The 18024-nt window shown below is 35.7% G+C and overlaps 1 protein-coding gene across 1 annotated transcript in view; it reads left to right on the top strand.

Annotated features, from left to right (window-relative positions):
* SNW1 (SNW domain containing 1) overlaps nt 1-18024 on the top strand; it is a 34272-nt gene that overhangs the window by 12401 nt on the left and 3847 nt on the right. Inside the window, exons 4-11 of the mRNA XM_079130178.1 lie at nt 5276-5371; nt 5464-5570; nt 6365-6469; nt 7413-7482; nt 8135-8200; nt 9789-9905; nt 11105-11246; nt 16884-16980. Of these exons, the coding sequence (XP_078986304.1) occupies nt 5276-5371; nt 5464-5570; nt 6365-6469; nt 7413-7482; nt 8135-8200; nt 9789-9905; nt 11105-11246; nt 16884-16980 (800 nt within the window). The remainder of the gene's footprint in view (nt 1-5275; nt 5372-5463; nt 5571-6364; nt 6470-7412; nt 7483-8134; nt 8201-9788; nt 9906-11104; nt 11247-16883; nt 16981-18024) is intronic.

Genomic DNA, 18024 nt, shown 5'->3' on the forward strand with positions numbered 1-18024 from the left:
TAAAAAATAAACGGTTCAGTTTTAACCATATTTATTTTCAGCATAAAATAATCATTTTAGTGATTGTAAAGAAGAAAAATTTTTCATGCATTCTTCCACGAAGAACTACTTTTAGTTCCCATAATACAGCACAGTCTCTCTTATCTTGAGAACTTTCGTGGACTTTCTTCTCATGCCTGGAGTGCTCTACCCCTAAGTTCTATTGCTTTGAGATCTCAGCTTATTCTTTACTATTCCAGGATACTCTCCCTGATCTTCCTAACTACATTGGCTCTCTCCTCTCTAGTCCTAGTGTTTTTCATAGCAGTTTAACACATCATTTGACAATGAACTGTGTTGGATTGGCTCTTTCATCTTTTAAGTGCCCGAAAGCTTGACACACAAACATTTACTAGTGTTCCTTGGGTGAATAATAGCAGTATTCATTGTGTAACAGAAAACCACTTCTTGCTGGGTGTGGTGATGCATACCTGTAATCTCAGAAACTTGGGAGGCTGAGGCAGGAGGATTGCAAGTTCAAGGGCAGCCTCCCCAATTTAGTGAAGCTCTAAGCAATTTAGCAAGACCCTGTCTCAAAAAATAAAAGGACTGGAGGTGTAGCTCAGTGGTAAAGCTGGGTTCAATCCCTGGTATTTAAAAAAAAAACTGCATCTGAAATCATTGAAGAAGCATAATCTACCCCTGCAAAAGGAAAATGAGATGCCTGCACATGAAGGATTTATACTGGAAGCCTTCACTGGACTCTAGCTGCATTTGTTTTGGTACATCTCTCCCTCTGGGTTAGTCACTTCACTGGTATATGCTACCTCTATTCTTACCAGTTAGGAAAAAGCAACATTTTAGGGCAATAATTAGACATTGATAGATGCTAATATTTCAAATAAAGAATTTTGTCTGGTTTATAGGAAATGTCTGAAAATATTTTTATTTATGTAACAACCATTTATACTGATAGTTATTTTATATCAAAAATAGAGTAGACCATTAAAACTGAACCATTTATTTTTGGATTTCAGTACTTTAACCCAGTAAGGTTTCTAAAGCTTTGTTCCTTTGTACAGTGACATTATTTATATGCATACATGCTTCTCTATAATGCAGCCACTAGCACTGAACCCAAACTGGTAGTTTAAAGAAGAAGTACCACTCTCAAGTTTGCACTGCTTTTTTCCTTTTTTTTTTTTTTTCTTTTTTCTTTTTTAAGGAAGTGGATGGATTAATGCATGAAATTTTGGAATGCATTTAATAATTCAAATTTAAGCACACATTATATGCCATTGGCATTTTGAGGGAGAGTGACATTGCTTGATTATTCTGTACTGTCTTGAGCTTTGTAGAATGTTTAACATAACTGATTCTACCTATTAAATACCAGTAGTGTCGCTCTCCACCACCATTGTCTTAACCAGAAACATCTTGTACATTTATCAAGGCTACAGGAGGGGAGCTGGAGGTGACAGCAAAACTGTGTTTGAAAATCATTGACTTACACATGAATGGTGTGAATCTATATTGTGTACAACCATAGAAATGAAAAGTTGTACCCCATTTGTGTACAATGAATCAAAATGCAGTCTGTAAAAATAAAAAGATTTTAATTTAAAAAAATCATTGATTTACTATTTTTTTAAAAAATGGGAATCGACTACTTACTGTACCAAATGGAATTTTTAAAATTCATGATCATTTAGGAGACTTATGCAGAATTCTCGACAAAAGATGAAAACAGTTTTGGGGATTTTTAAATTTGTATTGTAGTGCAAAGATTTCTAACTTATCTCAGAAGGATCAGATAACAGAATTCTTACTGAAATATTAATAGAAAGCAGGAATGGAAATGCTAGCTAGCCAGGCACAGTAGTGCATGCCTCTAATCGGCACAAGGATTGCAAGACAAGGTCAGCCTCGGTGACTTAATGAGGTCCTCGGCAACTTAGCAAAACTCTGTCTCAAAATTAAAATTAAAAAATAAAAGACTAGGGGCTAGGGCTATGGCTCAGGGGCAAAGCACTTGCCTAGCACATGTGAGGCACTGGGTTCGATCCTTAGTACCACATAAAAATGAAATAAAGGCATTCCGTCCATATACAATTATAAAAAAATTAAAAATAAATAAATAAAAGACTAGGGATGTAGTTCACTGGTAAAGCACCCCTGGATTCAATCCCCAGTGCCCCTCCCCCCAAAAGGGAAATTCAAGCAATAGTTATTAAGAGGTAAGGAGAATGAGTCAGGATTCCAAGAGGTAATATTTAGAGCAAGTCTTAAGGCCATTGCTCTCTGTACATGTGAAGTAAGTATTTGTGTATATGACTTATCGGTAATATAAAATTAGGTAGAAGAAACTTTCTTGTAATAATCTTGGTAGAACTAACTGCTTCTCTTCATTTATGAACTTCAGTGATAAATCTTGAAATAAAGACCCTAGTATGTTTTTATTTCTGAAATAATTTCATAAGAAAATGATATATACATGATATTACCTAAAAGAACGCCCTTTAATTACATCCTAAAAAAAATTCCTTAACAACTTTAAACTATGATAAATGAGATGTTATTAATATTTTAAATAATTATACAAAGTAAGCCTAAAGATAGTGTTTTTTACCTTATATTGTGAGTATGTTGACAGACTTATCCTTTCATTTAGTCCAGTTCTTTCCAATTTCATTAATAAGAAATTATCTATTTTACAGATGAGTTACTGCTTTATCTTGTTCACAAAGCTCATTTATGCTTCTACCTTCAAGGATATATTGTAGTTTTCAGATAACCCTATCGAGCCCCATTACCTCCTGGGATGTACTGAGTCTTCAGCACATTTGGTTCTCAGGCTATAAAAATTGGGGGTTTTATACTTAATTACTGTGGAGGAATCTTGCTCTTCAAATGTCCTTCACTCTGCCTTGTGAGATGGTAGAGTCTTACTGATGCTCATTTAAAGGGTTATTAACTTTAGAATACCCAAATAAGAAACAGGAAATGGCTCTTGTATGCTAAATTAGTATTGAGACTTTATGTTGAACATACATGACTACTAAGGAGCTGTTTACTTAAGAATCTTCCTAAAATGATTGCTCTGTGAAAGGGATTAACTCTTCATAGTCTAGGTATCTTCTATAGTGTTGTTATTTAATTTTCAATTTGTGTGATGTGGATTTTTCCTTCCTGAGAAAAAGACATTTGATATGTTTTAGAAGCTATGTGATCTTAGTATAGTGAGCCTATCTTCTCATTAAAATGGGCTTTAGGGTTCCTTCCAAAACAAAACCTTCTTAAAGGATGATAACACTAATAGCTCACATGTCAATAGGACATCTTGTGCTAAATTTGTACTTTCTTACCTGGTCCGTCTTCTCATTGCTTAGAGAAATAAGCTAGAGATTTCAGTTTATAGCTATGAGATAGTTTTTCCTGAGAAAGCAATAACTTATCTAGAAAGTTCTTAGCTGAACGCAGTGGTATGCACCTGTATGTAGTCCCAGCTACTCTAGAAGCTAAGGCAGAATGGTTCCTTGAGCCCAGGAGTTCAGGGCCAACCTGGGCTGTCTAGCAAGATCCCATTTCTTTAAAAAGAAAGAAAGAAAGAGAGAGAGAGAGAGAGAGAGATTGGTTCTATAGGACCTAAAATGTAGTACCTGTAGCATGTAATAAAACTTCTCCAAATTATTTATTAATTTGTACAAAAAATTAACTGAATAACTCCTATGCACCAAGCATTGTTATTGGCACCAGAGATACTTTAATGAATGTTCTCATCAGTAATATGGCTATAATCATCATGCTTACCTCTTAGGGTTGATACAAAGATCCAATTAATTAATGTATATAGTAAAACAAAACAAAATAGTGACACATAGTGTGCTCAATAAGTATTAGCTATTTTTTATTTTAATAAGGGGAAACAGTAAACAAGTAGAATAGATAAATAACGTCATGCTGTGAATAGCACTTTGAAAACCGAAACAAGTGGGGTAAAGCAGAATGGTTGAGGGAGTGGGGCTGCTGCTTTAACAAGGCCAGTCAGGAGGCCTCACAGTATAGGCCATTTTAATCTGAGATAGAGATGAAGAGCTCACTTGAAGAACAGGGAACAGTACTCTCTGTAAAGGTCCAGAATTGGAGGAAAGCATGTTTAAGATACAGAAGCGCATGTGTGGCTGAAGCATGAGTGAAGGAGTGAGAATTTATAAACGGAGACTGATGCTGCAGGCAAAGCCAGGTCAGATCAAGTAAGCCATCAAATGTCTTTTGGTCCATTGTTTGAAGTGGGAAATTAGGAATAACGTGCATTTCCCTAAACTGTTTTAAGACCTGTCATTTGGTAGAACAAAATTATTAATATAAGACTTTGACTTACAGTTTCTTCTATAGAAAACTTTGGGTCTCAAATGCCTAGGAATTTTGTTTTCTTTCATATTCATAAGTTGTTCTTTGTCAAAAAATTCTAATTAAAGCATTAAAATCTAAAATGCTTATTATTGTAGCATTTAAATTTCTGTAATCTCTATTTAAAATCTACTATATGCATTTTTATGAAAATATTTGAAAACTGTAGATGTCTATGAAAGTAACTAATATTTTGTTTTAGGGGGGTGCCTGTCACCCATTGTCAGCCTAAAAGAATCTATGTTGGGCCTAGTAGAACTCACAACAGTCTTAAATTTTGGAATAAAATAAGTTATGTATATAGGATGTGTTTTGTTTTTTCTATTTCATTTTTTGTCTTCTCATGGAAGAAAATGTTCTGGGATTTTTCACTGTGGCACATATTCATTTTCTTAGTCTATGAATAGAATTGATGGCAGAAAAAGAGAAACATTATAAATAGGATGAGGTCAATGAAATTTTCTAGGCCCAGTGAATTTGGAAATTATTTGGTAACCTGACTTAAATTCTGATGAGTTTTTAATCCAAGATAATGATTCTTTGGGCAATTTATATCATCATTAATTTCAAGTCCTAGTGAGCCTCAAAAATAGAGATCACTGATGCATAAGATTTTTTTGGCACAATTTATTTGGATTCTGACTTGATTAGAAGATCTCAAATAATTTAAATGCATCGGGTCAAAGGAAAATTATTAACTTAGAGCTCAGGCAGCAATTTGTGTATATAGCTTAAGCTTTCTTGGTTTTAAAATCAAAAAGACAACTGAGTGTCCCAAATTTATAAGTGTGCTGAGAGGACATGTTGACATCTGGAATGACTTAATGAGGTTGCATTTTTTTCATTCTCTGCTTTTCTTAAGCTTGCTTGTGTTTGAACATTTCAGGTCATTTATAGCAAATACACTGACCTGGTTCCAAAAGAGGTTATGAATGCAGATGATCCAGACCTACAAAGACCTGATGAAGAAGCTATTAAAGAGGTAACTGGGAACTGATATATATAATTATCTTAGATGACTTTTTACATCCTTATTAACTTCCAAACCACTCAGTACAATGTTTCTTATTTCAGATAACAGAAAAGACAAGGGTAGCCTTAGAGAAATCTGTATCACAGAAGGTTGCTGCAGCCATGCCAGTTCGAGCAGCTGATAAACTGGCTCCTGCTCAGTACATCCGGTATGAGACCTGGAAGTCTTAGTTTCAGTTCAAATTTGATTTGACTTGGGAATTCTGGTATTCATTCACTGTCCTACATAGTCATAATTATAAATGAATTGTCTTGAATAGGGACTTGTATTGACTCTTTGCAAACAGTTTAAAGCAGAATTTTTTAAGATGTCCACTTGAAGATGTAAGCTGCCACTGTTATTTCCAAAGTATTTTTTTGATTGTAGAAAAGTTACTTGTGTATGATCCTAACCACAATTGTTACTTTTAGTTTTCCTTTCAACTATAATAGACATCTTTATAATCCTTCTAAATGTTGAGGAGTTTCATTCAACTAAATGTTTCTGTGGACAGATGAATCACATATAGACTTTAAGAAAAAACTCAGAGCTGCCAGGGCTGCTGCCATTATTCTTTCTTTGTTTTACTACTTAAGATTAATCAAAAACTACTGTAAGGTGCCTGCTGGGATTTTTATGTAGGTTATTTTTCCTCAAACACACGCTTAGAAAATAGCTACTATTTTCTAGACCTCCTCTTTGTAAAACTGAACAATTGCACCTTCCATATTAGAAAGTGGATGAGGATGAATTGCTGACAAACCACTCCAGTTTACATTGTTTGAATCTCATAATTTCTGCTAATTGTCTTATTTTTGTTCCTGATGGCTCTGCTTAGGTATTTTGTAATTTTCTGTTAATCCTTTGTGAAAACATTTGAAAATGTAGTCTTTAAGATTGTAATGGGAAAATACCTACTGAAAACTTCAATTAGTCACACCCTTAGTTTCCGTCTTTCTTTAGATACACACCATCTCAGCAAGGAGTAGCTTTCAACTCTGGAGCTAAACAGAGGGTTATTCGAATGGTAGAAATGCAGAAAGATCCAATGGAACCTCCAAGGTTCAAGTAAGTACATTGCTTCACAAGAATGAACCACTGTCCTTAAAGATATTAGAGGAGAAAAGTGTCTCAAATGTCCATGAAGCAAATGGATAAACTGGTCTATTGATGCGTGGAATATTACTGAGCAGTTAAAAAGAGGGGGAGCATGGGTGGCACATGCTGTAATCCCAGCAGCTCAGGAGACTAAGGCAGGAGGATCACAAGGTCAACGCCATCCTCAGCAACTTAGAGAGGCCCTAAGCAACTTAGCAAGGCTTGTCTCTAAAATACAAAAAAGGACTGGTTGTGTAGTTCAGTGGTAAAGTGCCCCTGGGTTCAATCCCCAGTACCCAAAAGAAGTCTCATTAAAAAAGAAAAAAAGTATATTAATATAATAACATTGATGAATCTCAAGATCATCATGCTGAGTAAAAGGAGCCAGGCAAAAACAACATACATATAATATGATTCCATTTATATAAAACTCTAGAAAATGGAAACTAATCTATAGTAATAAAAGGTAGATCAGTGCTTGCCTATGGGAAGGAGCTCAGGTCAGAAGAAGGAGAGACAAGAGGTATAGGTAGGGACAGTGCACAAACTTCTGGGGCAATGGGTATGTTCACTGTCTTAATTGTGATCCTTCCACAAATGTATCTTTGTGGTGAATCAAATTATACACTTTAAATATGTATAGTAAATTATATGTCAGTTATATCTCAATAAGCTGTACACATGTTGTTTAGTGCTGTGATAATGCTGGTGTGTCAGCTGAGTAATGATGACAGCATTGACCGTATTTTATTAATTGTTGGTGCCAAATGATAGATGTATGATGGGCATTCACTATGTCTATTTTGTCTGTGTTTAAAGCTTTACTGAACAAAAAACAAGAAGGGGAGTTTGGCAATACAATAACTAATAAGGGAAAAAGTATATCACTCTCTGTGTTTGATTTATCCTTCAGGATTAATAAGAAAATTCCCAGGGGACCACCTTCTCCTCCTGCACCTGTCATGCATTCTCCTAGTCGAAAGGTATTTGCTATAGTTCAAAATTTTATTTTTACTCATGATTATTAATTTTATAAATAAGCTCCCTATGCCTACAGGTACATGTTACCAAACTGATCAGTTTTCTTTTATCAATATCAAATAAGGACCCAGTCAAGACTACAAAGTATTGGTTCTAGAATACATATGAGAATGTATGCAAAATTTTAGCTATTAGTTTTATTATTAGTAGCTTCAATCCTTCTTTTAATGAAATGAACAGAATCTGTTTCATATGATGGCTATCCTTATATGAAATGAATACCATGGGTTCGTTAGTTCTTCAGTTGATAATTGCCTTTTTAGGTAAATTTTTTTATTACCCCAAAAGAACAAGTTTTCATCTGAAAGAGAGCCCATCACTTTATGGAAAAATACCAGCCAGCATTTGTAAGTGTCAGAAATAATTTCTAGATTCTTTTCCATTTTTCACTATAGTTGAAATTATTACTAGAATCCATGGTATGGGAGCACAGTATGTAGTGCTACCAAACAAATGGAATTTTACACTTTGACAATGTCTGTCCATATGTTGTTGTATGTGGAGGAGTCTTTGATGAGAAAAATCGTACTTGGGTTTTTAGCTAGACTGCGAATCTATAAAAATACTGCTTCTCTTGCTCTTTTCTCAACTCAGATGACTGTAAAGGAACAGCAAGAGTGGAAGATTCCTCCTTGTATTTCCAACTGGAAAAATGCAAAGGTAATTAAGTTGTTATTAGTCTCTAAGTATTATAATCTACTACTTCAGTTGAAACTTTAGCTTCATATCTGAATGTTCTCAGAAAGGAGTGCCAGGGACTGAGGGTTATAGCTCAGTGCCAGAACTCAAGTTTTGCTAGTGTAGGCCATGGGTACAATCTCAAGTACCAGCACCAAAATTTAAAAAGACTAATTTGTGCAACTTTCTAAAATGTAAATGTTAGTACAGCATGATCATGGGTACCATGTAGAGTCCTGTAGTGAATTTTAGCTGACACATGGGGCACAGTGGCATACACTTGTAATCCCAGCAACTCAGGGGTCTGAGGCAGGAGGAACTCGAGTTCAAAGCCAGTCTCAACAGCTTAGCAAGGCCCTAAGCAACTTAGGGAGACCCTGTCCCTAAATAAAAAATAGAAAGGACTGGGGATGTGCCTAAGGTTAAGCACCTCTGGGTTCAATCCATGATACAAAGAAAAGAAAAAAATTAAACCAGTCTCAGTGATGATGTGAGAAACTAATAGTAAATCTTTGGATATTTTCAGTACTTTAATTTTCAACTATTGGTCTCTGTTTATAACATTGCAGGTTTAGGCCATTTAAATCCTACATATCTCTACTAATACCCAAAGCCTCTAGGAGTTACTGAGAATCTGTAAAATGTGGGATAAATTGCCTAATCACTATTTCTCATTCTCCAAATTATATCATGATTCTGTTTTTGATGAGGGAAGAAGGCCAGTTTAACCCATGAGTTAAATGTAAGTTGTTCCTTAAAGAAAGTGATGTACTGTTGAGGTCCCACAAGAAGATTGGCTAATCTGATTTAGTCTGATTAATACATACGTAAGTATGTGATATGTTAAGTATTTGATTCTGTAACACTTTGTTTTGTTAGGAGACATGGACTAGAGGTCAGTGTTTGGGAATCTAGTCAGAAATCTGGAAGAACAAAGGAAAGCCTCAGAGTCACATGGATGTTCAAATATTATCCATGTAATGTTACCAAAATGGGATGAAAACTGCAGAATGTAGAATCTCAGTTACTTAGCAAACTTCCCACCCACCATTTACTAAAACTTAAAATCTAATAAATCATTAAAACAGCATGACAAATTAATAGCAAGATTATCTTGATTTGTGCTACCTTTGTATGACTTGATACTTCTACTCATGGAGCAACTATTTGGCTATTTGATAATGATTTTCTTTTATCGTACTCCACATGAAAATCTGTTTTTCGAGACCTTGGACTCTGAAATACTGTCAGAGTTTAAATCCTAGTTTATCCACTATCTATACAACTTTAGGGACATTACCTAAGCTCTCTACCTCACTGTCTTTATCTGTGAAATGTAAACAGTAACATTACGAGATTTACTTACTGTGACAATCAATGCCATGGGTGTGAAATGCTTTATCCTCCATACAAAGCACTCATTGTTACCTGCAGTTATTTTGCATAATTGTGAAGAAAGATGTAAGAAAGAGAACTTCATGCTCTAGAATGAACAGGTCTTAATTTCATTTTAAGTAATTATTATAGCTCTTCTGTACTGATATTTTCTCTCTGCTTTCACCCTTCCTAGGGTTATACAATTCCATTAGACAAACGTCTAGCTGCTGATGGAAGAGGACTTCAGACAGTACACATAAATGAGAATTTTGCCAAACTGGCTGAAGCACTCTACATTGCTGATCGGAAGGTTGGTCTGTTACAATTTTAGTTGTTTAAATTTATGATAATTTGTAAGGCCATTCTTGTTTACCTAAGGTACTGTCAATTTAGCTCTAGTACTGAGTATCTAGAGAGACTAACCTGTAGTGTGGGAGGTTCTAGTTGCAGCTCTGCACATGGTTCCAGCCTGTGTGTACTTGTGCACACACCCTGCACCAACAGTGATCCACCTCCCTCACGACCTGCTAGAATGATGATTCCCTAAGCTGATCCAGCTTTGCAAAGATTGTTAGGTTCTTTCTGTATTACATAATTTCCCAAAAGGGTCAGTTACAGGGATTGGTAGGTAAACATTCTGATAAATTGAATGCTACTTAAAATCGCATAAGGGTATTGGCTGTTGATATTAAATATTATGGTATTAATTTGTGAACTTCAAGTTTGCATGGCATGTTTTCAGCACATAGAAAAGAATGTCTTCTTTATCACAATGAGTACCCTTATAAACATTATCTCTTTAAAAATTTAGTCAGGTATGATGGCATACTCCTATAATCCCAGCTACCTGGGAGACTAAACCAAGCCGTTCAAGTTTGAGGCCAGCCTAGGCACCTTAGCAAGACCCTATCTCAAAATAAAATAAGAAAGTAAAATGGGGGCTAGGGATATAGCTCACTGATAGAGCACCTGCATAACATGCCTGAAGCTCTGGGTTTGATCTCCAGCATCCAAATACATATATCAATAAATATGTATATCTATTAGGCTAAAATTTTGTCTTAGGTTGGAGTCTTGCTTAAATTTATTTTTTGTTTTTGTTCTTTAATTGTTCTGAGAAGAGGTTTTGCTAGTTGTCCAAACTAATCTCAAACTCCTAGGCTTAAGTAATCCTCGCGCCTCGACCTCCTAAGTACTGGGGCAATAGGAATGCAGCTCCGTGCTAGCTAATTTTTGATTTTTAGATTGTTTCTGAGAATACATTGGTGAAACTTGACTTACAAGATTGATTGGGGTCACAATAGTTTCGGCCATTAAAACACTCCCCAGGGTGAAAAAGCTAACTTTGTGAAGTCTTCTAAGGCAGGATATCGTATTTTAATCAGCAATAACAAATATGAATTCTATTTAATTGCTCTTTCAATCCATACTTTAGTCAGGGAGTTGGATGACAGCTGTAAATATTTATCCCACAATAGTGTCCTGTTTAACATCAGATTTTACTAACAGGCTCGGGAAGCTGTGGAAATGCGTGCCCAAGTAGAGCGAAAAATGGCTCAAAAAGAAAAGGAGAAACATGAAGAGAAACTTAGAGAGATGGCCCAAAAAGCCAGAGAGAGGAGAGCGGGGATCAAAACCCATGTGGAAAAAGGTATGACGTTCTCTTTGTAGAATTTACTTGATGAATAGTATGTATCTCATTTTAGAAAACCTCTTTATTGTCTTTTTGTTTTTTAGTTCATACAAAAGTAGTAAATATAATAGAAAACTTCTGATATTTCAGAAATAGTGTAGAAATGGAGAGTAAACTCTACCTTACTAAGCTGAAGCAGCAGAAAATAAAAGTATGTATTTGAAGGTGAGCCTTTATTATGGGACTATACTAGAATTTTTGGGAATTTTAAGTTCTGAGCAATATATAGTTGGCCTTCCTAATCCTCAGAAACCACATCACAGATTGAACCACTGGTCCAAAGAGGGGAAAAAAATAAATAATCTATAATCTAGAGATGATTGAAAGTATAAAGGAGGATGTGTGTAAGTTTTATGGAAATGCCATCTTATTTTATATAATGGAATTCAGTATGCATGCATTCAGGTATCCCTGGTGAATGGTGGAACTAATCCCCAGGGGATATCAAGGAATGGTACTTTAAAAATCACATTATTATTTAGCTAGGCATGGTTTAATCCCAACTATCCAGGAGACTGAGGCAGGAGGATCACAAGTTCAAGGAGAGCTTGAGCAGCTTGGTAAGAACCTATCTCAAAATAAAAAGACTTAGAATGTAGTTCAGTGACGGAGTGATAGTTTCCATGTACAGGGGCCATGGTTTAATCCCCAGTATTGAGAGGGTGGGTATTTATTATTCAAATGATAGGCTGATGGGGGTTTTTTTGTTTTGTTTTTTTCTGTTTTGTTCTTGAAATTTAGAAAGAAATGAGATTTCCAACTGAGGAAGTCAGCTCACCCATATGGTAAAATAATCCAGTTTTTCTCTCTCACAGGCTAATGTATTCTCTAATCAATACAATTGCCAGTGTTCTCTCTGGTTTTATTTGGTGGTCTCCATTGGTGTATTAATTCCATTAGAGTACAATGATTCTCATTAAAGAAAATTTGTTAGGGTGACTTTTGCTTCATAATAAGTCCTAGACTAGTTCAATTATTCATTCTTTCATTAATTCAGTTCATATTCAGTACTTACTGTGTGCAGGATTTTTTTCCTAGACACAATATTTTCCACTACGTGCTTAGGGTGGTATGCGGGTAAGCAGTCAACTTCTGCTGAGTGTAGACAAGACAGTTAATCATACAGTAATGTGTGTAACAGTGTAATAAAAAGTAATAACTGCTATGGCTAAAAATAAAAACCCAGGAGAGGGTTATCAGACTGGACTCACTTCTGAGATGATAATACTAGCACAAAAACTTAGAAGTAAGGAAGTAAGCCACGTGGCTCTCTAGGGGAAGAGTATTCCAGGTAGAAGGATAAGCAAGTGCAGAGGCCCTGAGTTAGGAGTATACCTGTGTACTCAGAGACGTGTGGGGAGACTCGTATGGCTGAGGATGGTGAGGAAGGAGAAATCAGAGATGTCAGGGTGGTTAGGACAGGTGGGAAGAGTAGTGACCAGCCAGGATCACACAGTCTTTCAGCCATTGTGAGGACATAGCTTTTACATCAAGTGACAAAGGAAAGAATTGAAGAGTTTTGAACAGAGCAATATTGCCACCTTTATTGAGGTATAATTGGCAAATGAAAGTTATATATATTTAAGTTGTATAATGTGATATTTTGGGGGGTTTTTGTTTGTTCATTTTGTTTTGTGAGACAGGGTCTTGCTTTGTTGCCCAAGCCGAGCTCCTGAAGTCTCTCAAGAAGTTGGGGCTGTAGGTGGGCTCAGTGATATGCCCAGACTAAATTTTGTAGGTGTTGTTTTTTTGTTTTATTTTGTTTTGTGGTGCTGGGGATTGAACCTGGGGCCTCGAACATACTAATTAGCACATGCTCTACCGCTGAACTATACCCAACACGCACCCCAGTGTAATGTTTTGATGTATGTATACTTCATAAAATGTTTGCCACTGTTAAGCTAATTGGCCTATCAGTCATCTTGCATAGTCAGGTTTTATTTTTACCTTAAAACAACACAGATTGTGGGCTGCAGTTGTGGCTCAGTGGTAGAGTGCTTGTGTAGTATATGTGAGGCACTGGGTTCAATTCTCAGCACCACATATAAATAAATGAATAAAATAAGGGTCTATCAACATCTAAAAACAATTTTTAAAAAACACTGATTATTTTATAGTTACAGACATCAGAAATCTAAAATGGGTTTCAGGAAGCTAAAATCAAGGTGTTAGCAGGGCTGCTTCTTCCTGAAGGCATTCATTTCCATGCCTTTTCTAATTTTAGAGGCTTCATGTTCTTTTGCTCATGGCCATTAGCTAGCAGTCATGTTGTTGTGATCTATGCCAATGTCACATCTCCTCCTCTGCCTCTCCTGCCTTCCTCTTTTTTTTTTTTTTAATTAAATTTTATCTTTTTTAAAGTTTTATTGGAACATTTTAATTATACATAATGGTGGAATTCATTGTGTTTTATTCATATATGCATATTTCCCCAGTCCCTTTCTTTACCTCCTCTGCTTCCTCTCCTGTTATATAGTCAGTTTTTATATTTTTGGTGAGAACAATTAAGATGTGTCAACAAATTTCATTTATTCAACATAGAATTATTAAATACATTCACCATGCAGTACATTAGCTCTCCAGAGTCTATTCATCCAGCATCAGTGAAACATTGTACCCCTTTAACCCTTTAACCCGCATTTTTTTCTAACATATTTCTAAAAGATTACTCTGGCCAGTATGTTAAAAATAGAAAGAAAACTATATCCCAGCTACTCAGTAGGCTGAGGTAGGAGGATCACAAGTTAAACACCAGCTAGACAACTTAGTGAGACCCTGTCTCAAAATAAAAAGGCCTAGGAATGTAGCTCAATGGTAGAGTGCCCCAGTACCAAAAAAAAAAAAAAAAACTATGGCATGGGCATGGACAGAAGTAGAGAAATTAATTATTTGTAGGGTTATAATAAACTGGTATGAAAGAAAAGTAGGAATCATGAATAACTCAAGGTGCCAGGTGTGGTGGCACATGCCTATAATCCCGGCAGCCCAAGATGCTGAGTTAGGAGGATCGCAAGTTCAAAACTGGTCTCAGCAACTTAGCAAGGCCCTAAGCAACTCAGCAAGATCCTGTCTCTAAATAAAATATTTAAAGGGCTGGGGGTGTGGCTTAGTGGTTAAGCACCCCTGGGTTCAACCCCTGGTACCAAAAAAAAAAAAAAAAAAAGAATGGCTCAAGAACTTTTGACCTGAGCAATTGGGAAGGATTCAACTGCCATTTACTAATACTGGAGAACAGGATCGGAAGGGAAAGATTAGGAATTTGGTTGAGGACATGTTAAATTTAAGATGAAGGTGTTGAGCAGGCAGTCAATTATGGGAGCCTAGAGTTTAACTGTAGGGAAATAATTAAGGTTGCAAGTGGTAACCCACTTCCTTAATCATATATGAGGTAAGATATAAATGTCTGCCCGTTGTTCTAAATACTAATCCAAATATTTAGAAGTAAAATTTGTTAGATTGGAGGTGTAGTTCAGTGGGAGAGTATCAACAGGCACAAGGCTCTGGGTTCAGTCCTGTGTACTGCAAAAAAAGAAAGAAAATTTGCTTTATCTAAGTTGTCTCAAATGATTAAAGAAAAAAAGAAAGGAAAAACAGAATGGTTCTTAAAAAATTTAGTTTGAAAAGTCTGTTGCCAACATATATAGAATGCTTCATCCATCAAAGACTGAATACACTTTCGTTTTTTATTTTTTTAGTTATTGATGGACCTTTATTTTATTCATTTATTTATATGCAATGCTGAGACTCGATCCCAGTGCCTCACACATGCAAGGCAGGTGCTGTACCACTGAGCTACAACTCTAGCCTGCCTGAATACACTTTCTTTTTGGCAGCACATGGATCCTTCTCTAAAATAGACTATTTTAGACCACAAAGCAACTCTTAGCAGATACAAAAAAATAGAGATAATACCTTATATCCTATCAGATCATAATGGAATGAAATCAGAAATCATTGATAAAATAAAAAATAGAAGTCACTCTAAATAATATGCTGTTGGATGATAAATGGATAACACAAGAAATCAGGGGTGAAATAAAAAAATTAGTGTGGGGAACAGTGATTTGAATAATGTTTTCTCACAGTAAGAGATGTGCCTGCACTGTGAACTTACTGTGCAAGGGTGCAGGTCAAAACTGCCCAGTTGCTATGGTGACTTCCTGTTTAAAAGAGGTTCCGTGCAAGGCACAGGACTATCAGTTTTGACCCTGAGTTCAGACACCAGCTGCCAGGGGTAGAGAATTATGAACACAAGTAGATAATTACAATAGGCTTTGTCCTTCAGCCTGCCTGCCTGCTTCAAAGAAACTTCCTCACAGAAAACCCTTTTGATGATAAAAACCTATGTAATAAACGTGCTGAACTAGCTCTAGTCATTGTTCCTGCATCAGAGGATGGTGTTCCACTTGGTCCCAGCTTTCTCTCTTAAAAATCAAATTTCTGTCACAAAAAGGAAGTATATGGGAGATGGTGGGCTTATTAGCTAATCTGATTTAATTATTTTTGCATTATAAACATCAAAACATGTTGTACCCCATAAATATATACAATTATTATTTGCCAATTAAAAAAAAAGTCAGTGGCCATATATTAGTAAAATAACTAATATATTTATTGAATACTTAATATAAGCAGTTTACATGTATTACCTCATACAATCTCTTCAGCAGCCTTTGTGCATTGGTGCTATTATTGTCACTGCTTTACAGAAAAGGAAATTACAGGTCAGAGTGGTGAAGTAACCTGCACAAGGTCATATTGTTAATTTTGTCATTTAGAAGCAGGATTTGATTCCAGACAGGCTGGCTCCAAAGCTCATACTCCTTTCTGTACTGTATCCTCCCAGACTCGTAAGGGTAGAAAAAAGTGAAGGAAGACATAAATACAGTTAGGGATAAAGATGGCAGCCAGTCCCTGTGGACCACAAGCAAAGGGTTCCTTATTCATTAGAATCTTTTAAAATATAAGGAAAAACTTACGCATAATTCTTTTTTCCTGACAGTGAAATTTTCATAGAAAAATTGAAAGTACTGTGTATTGAACACTCATATCCACCCACCTAAAATTTACATTTCATTTTTTTAAAAATCATCCTCTCTTAATTTGCTTTATCACATGTATACCCATGTTTCTATCCATTTATCAGTCCACTGTACTACTTTGTACATGAAGACATCACTACTGTACACTTCAGTTGTGTGCATAATTCCAGAATTCACGTTCAAAAAGTTCTTCCACTAATACAGTGTGATGGCACATTCCTGCAATTCCAGCTACTCAGAAGGCTGAGGCAGAAGGATTGCAAGTTCAAGGCCAGCTTGGGCAATTTAATCAGAACCCTGTCTCAAATTGAGAAATAAAAAGGGCTGGGGGCATAGCTCAGTAGTAGAGCATCCCTGAGTTCAATACCTCTTCCTCAAAACCAAACAAAAAATTAAACTAACACTGTTTATTAGACTTGAATCAATTGCAAGTGAGGTTAAAAGGCTGAGTGTGACTACATAGAAGTATGTGGAATTAAGGTTAAAGAATATTATTCAAAATATTAATGGCTAAAATACAGTGATGAAGTGATTTTCAACTGTGTTCACACAGAGGATGGGGAGGCACGTGAGAGAGATGAAATCCGTCATGATAGACGAAAAGAAAGACAGCATGACCGGAATCTTTCTAGGGCAGCTCCTGATAAGAGGTATGTGTTATTCATTGTAAATATGAATGTGAAGAGGATCTTTTTTTATTAACTTTTGAAGCAGAGTTTTACTTCACTAATATCAGTTTTGCTTTTTCTTCCTTTCATTTTTAGTTTGCTAATAAGTTGGCATCTAATTTTCTTGTGCTTAACAATTTTGTCTTAGCAGAATTGACTATCCCTAGAAATAGTCTTTTCTTCCATCACCTTATAGGGTCATTTAGAATTAAGGGTGGGAATGTAGATAAAAGAATTCAGATCAAGTTTGTGAAGAGGAAGTAGTGAACAAGGCTGTTCTGATCTGTTCTTTTCCTATTTCAAATGGTGAGACAGATGATGTGCCTATGTTTTTAGACAGGAAATAAACTACCATACCTTTATTGACATCCTTTCATAATGCAGAATGCTGTGTCCAGTACAGTGGGCAGAGGGAAAGAAGTTTTGAAAGAAGTGAAAATTTGAGTAGTTAATTTGGGAAAATTTACGAAGCACTCTTAGTAAGTTACAAAATGGTATAAAACAAAAAATACATGTGTGGGGACATAAAGTAGGAATTGGGAAAGTTTGTAGTTCAGCAAAGGCTGAGGACCACAGTTGCTAAAAAGTGGAGGAAAGCTGTAATACAAAGGTGAAATTCTGAGTAGTGTTTAAATACAAATGTAAAACGTCTTCTTCTCGAACCATTTTCCATGCTCTGATCATCCTAGCTGCTGATACAATCCATTTTTTAAGTTATATCTTACATTATATCTACTGGTGGTGGTGGTTGTTGAAGTGGTGTATTTCATCTCCTTGGATAAATATAGTCATGGAAAAGCAAAGAATCTGAATTCAGTTGTGGATAAATCTACAAAATAGAAGAAATTAAATAGAGGAATTAAATTGAAAGGGTTCAATTAATGACACTCTTGGTTAGAATTTCCTAAGTTGTAAAAATTTAAATGACTTTGTACATAAATTGGGCCCTTAGAACCAGTAAAGTGACTGAAAATTGATAATGTGGAAAAGCCATAAATTTGTGATTGGATGAAAATCAGATTGTCT

Source organism: Sciurus vulgaris, assembly GCF_902686455.1.
Source record: "Sciurus vulgaris genome assembly, chromosome: 2".
In the NCBI taxonomy this organism is placed as follows: Eukaryota; Metazoa; Chordata; class Mammalia; order Rodentia; family Sciuridae; genus Sciurus; species Sciurus vulgaris.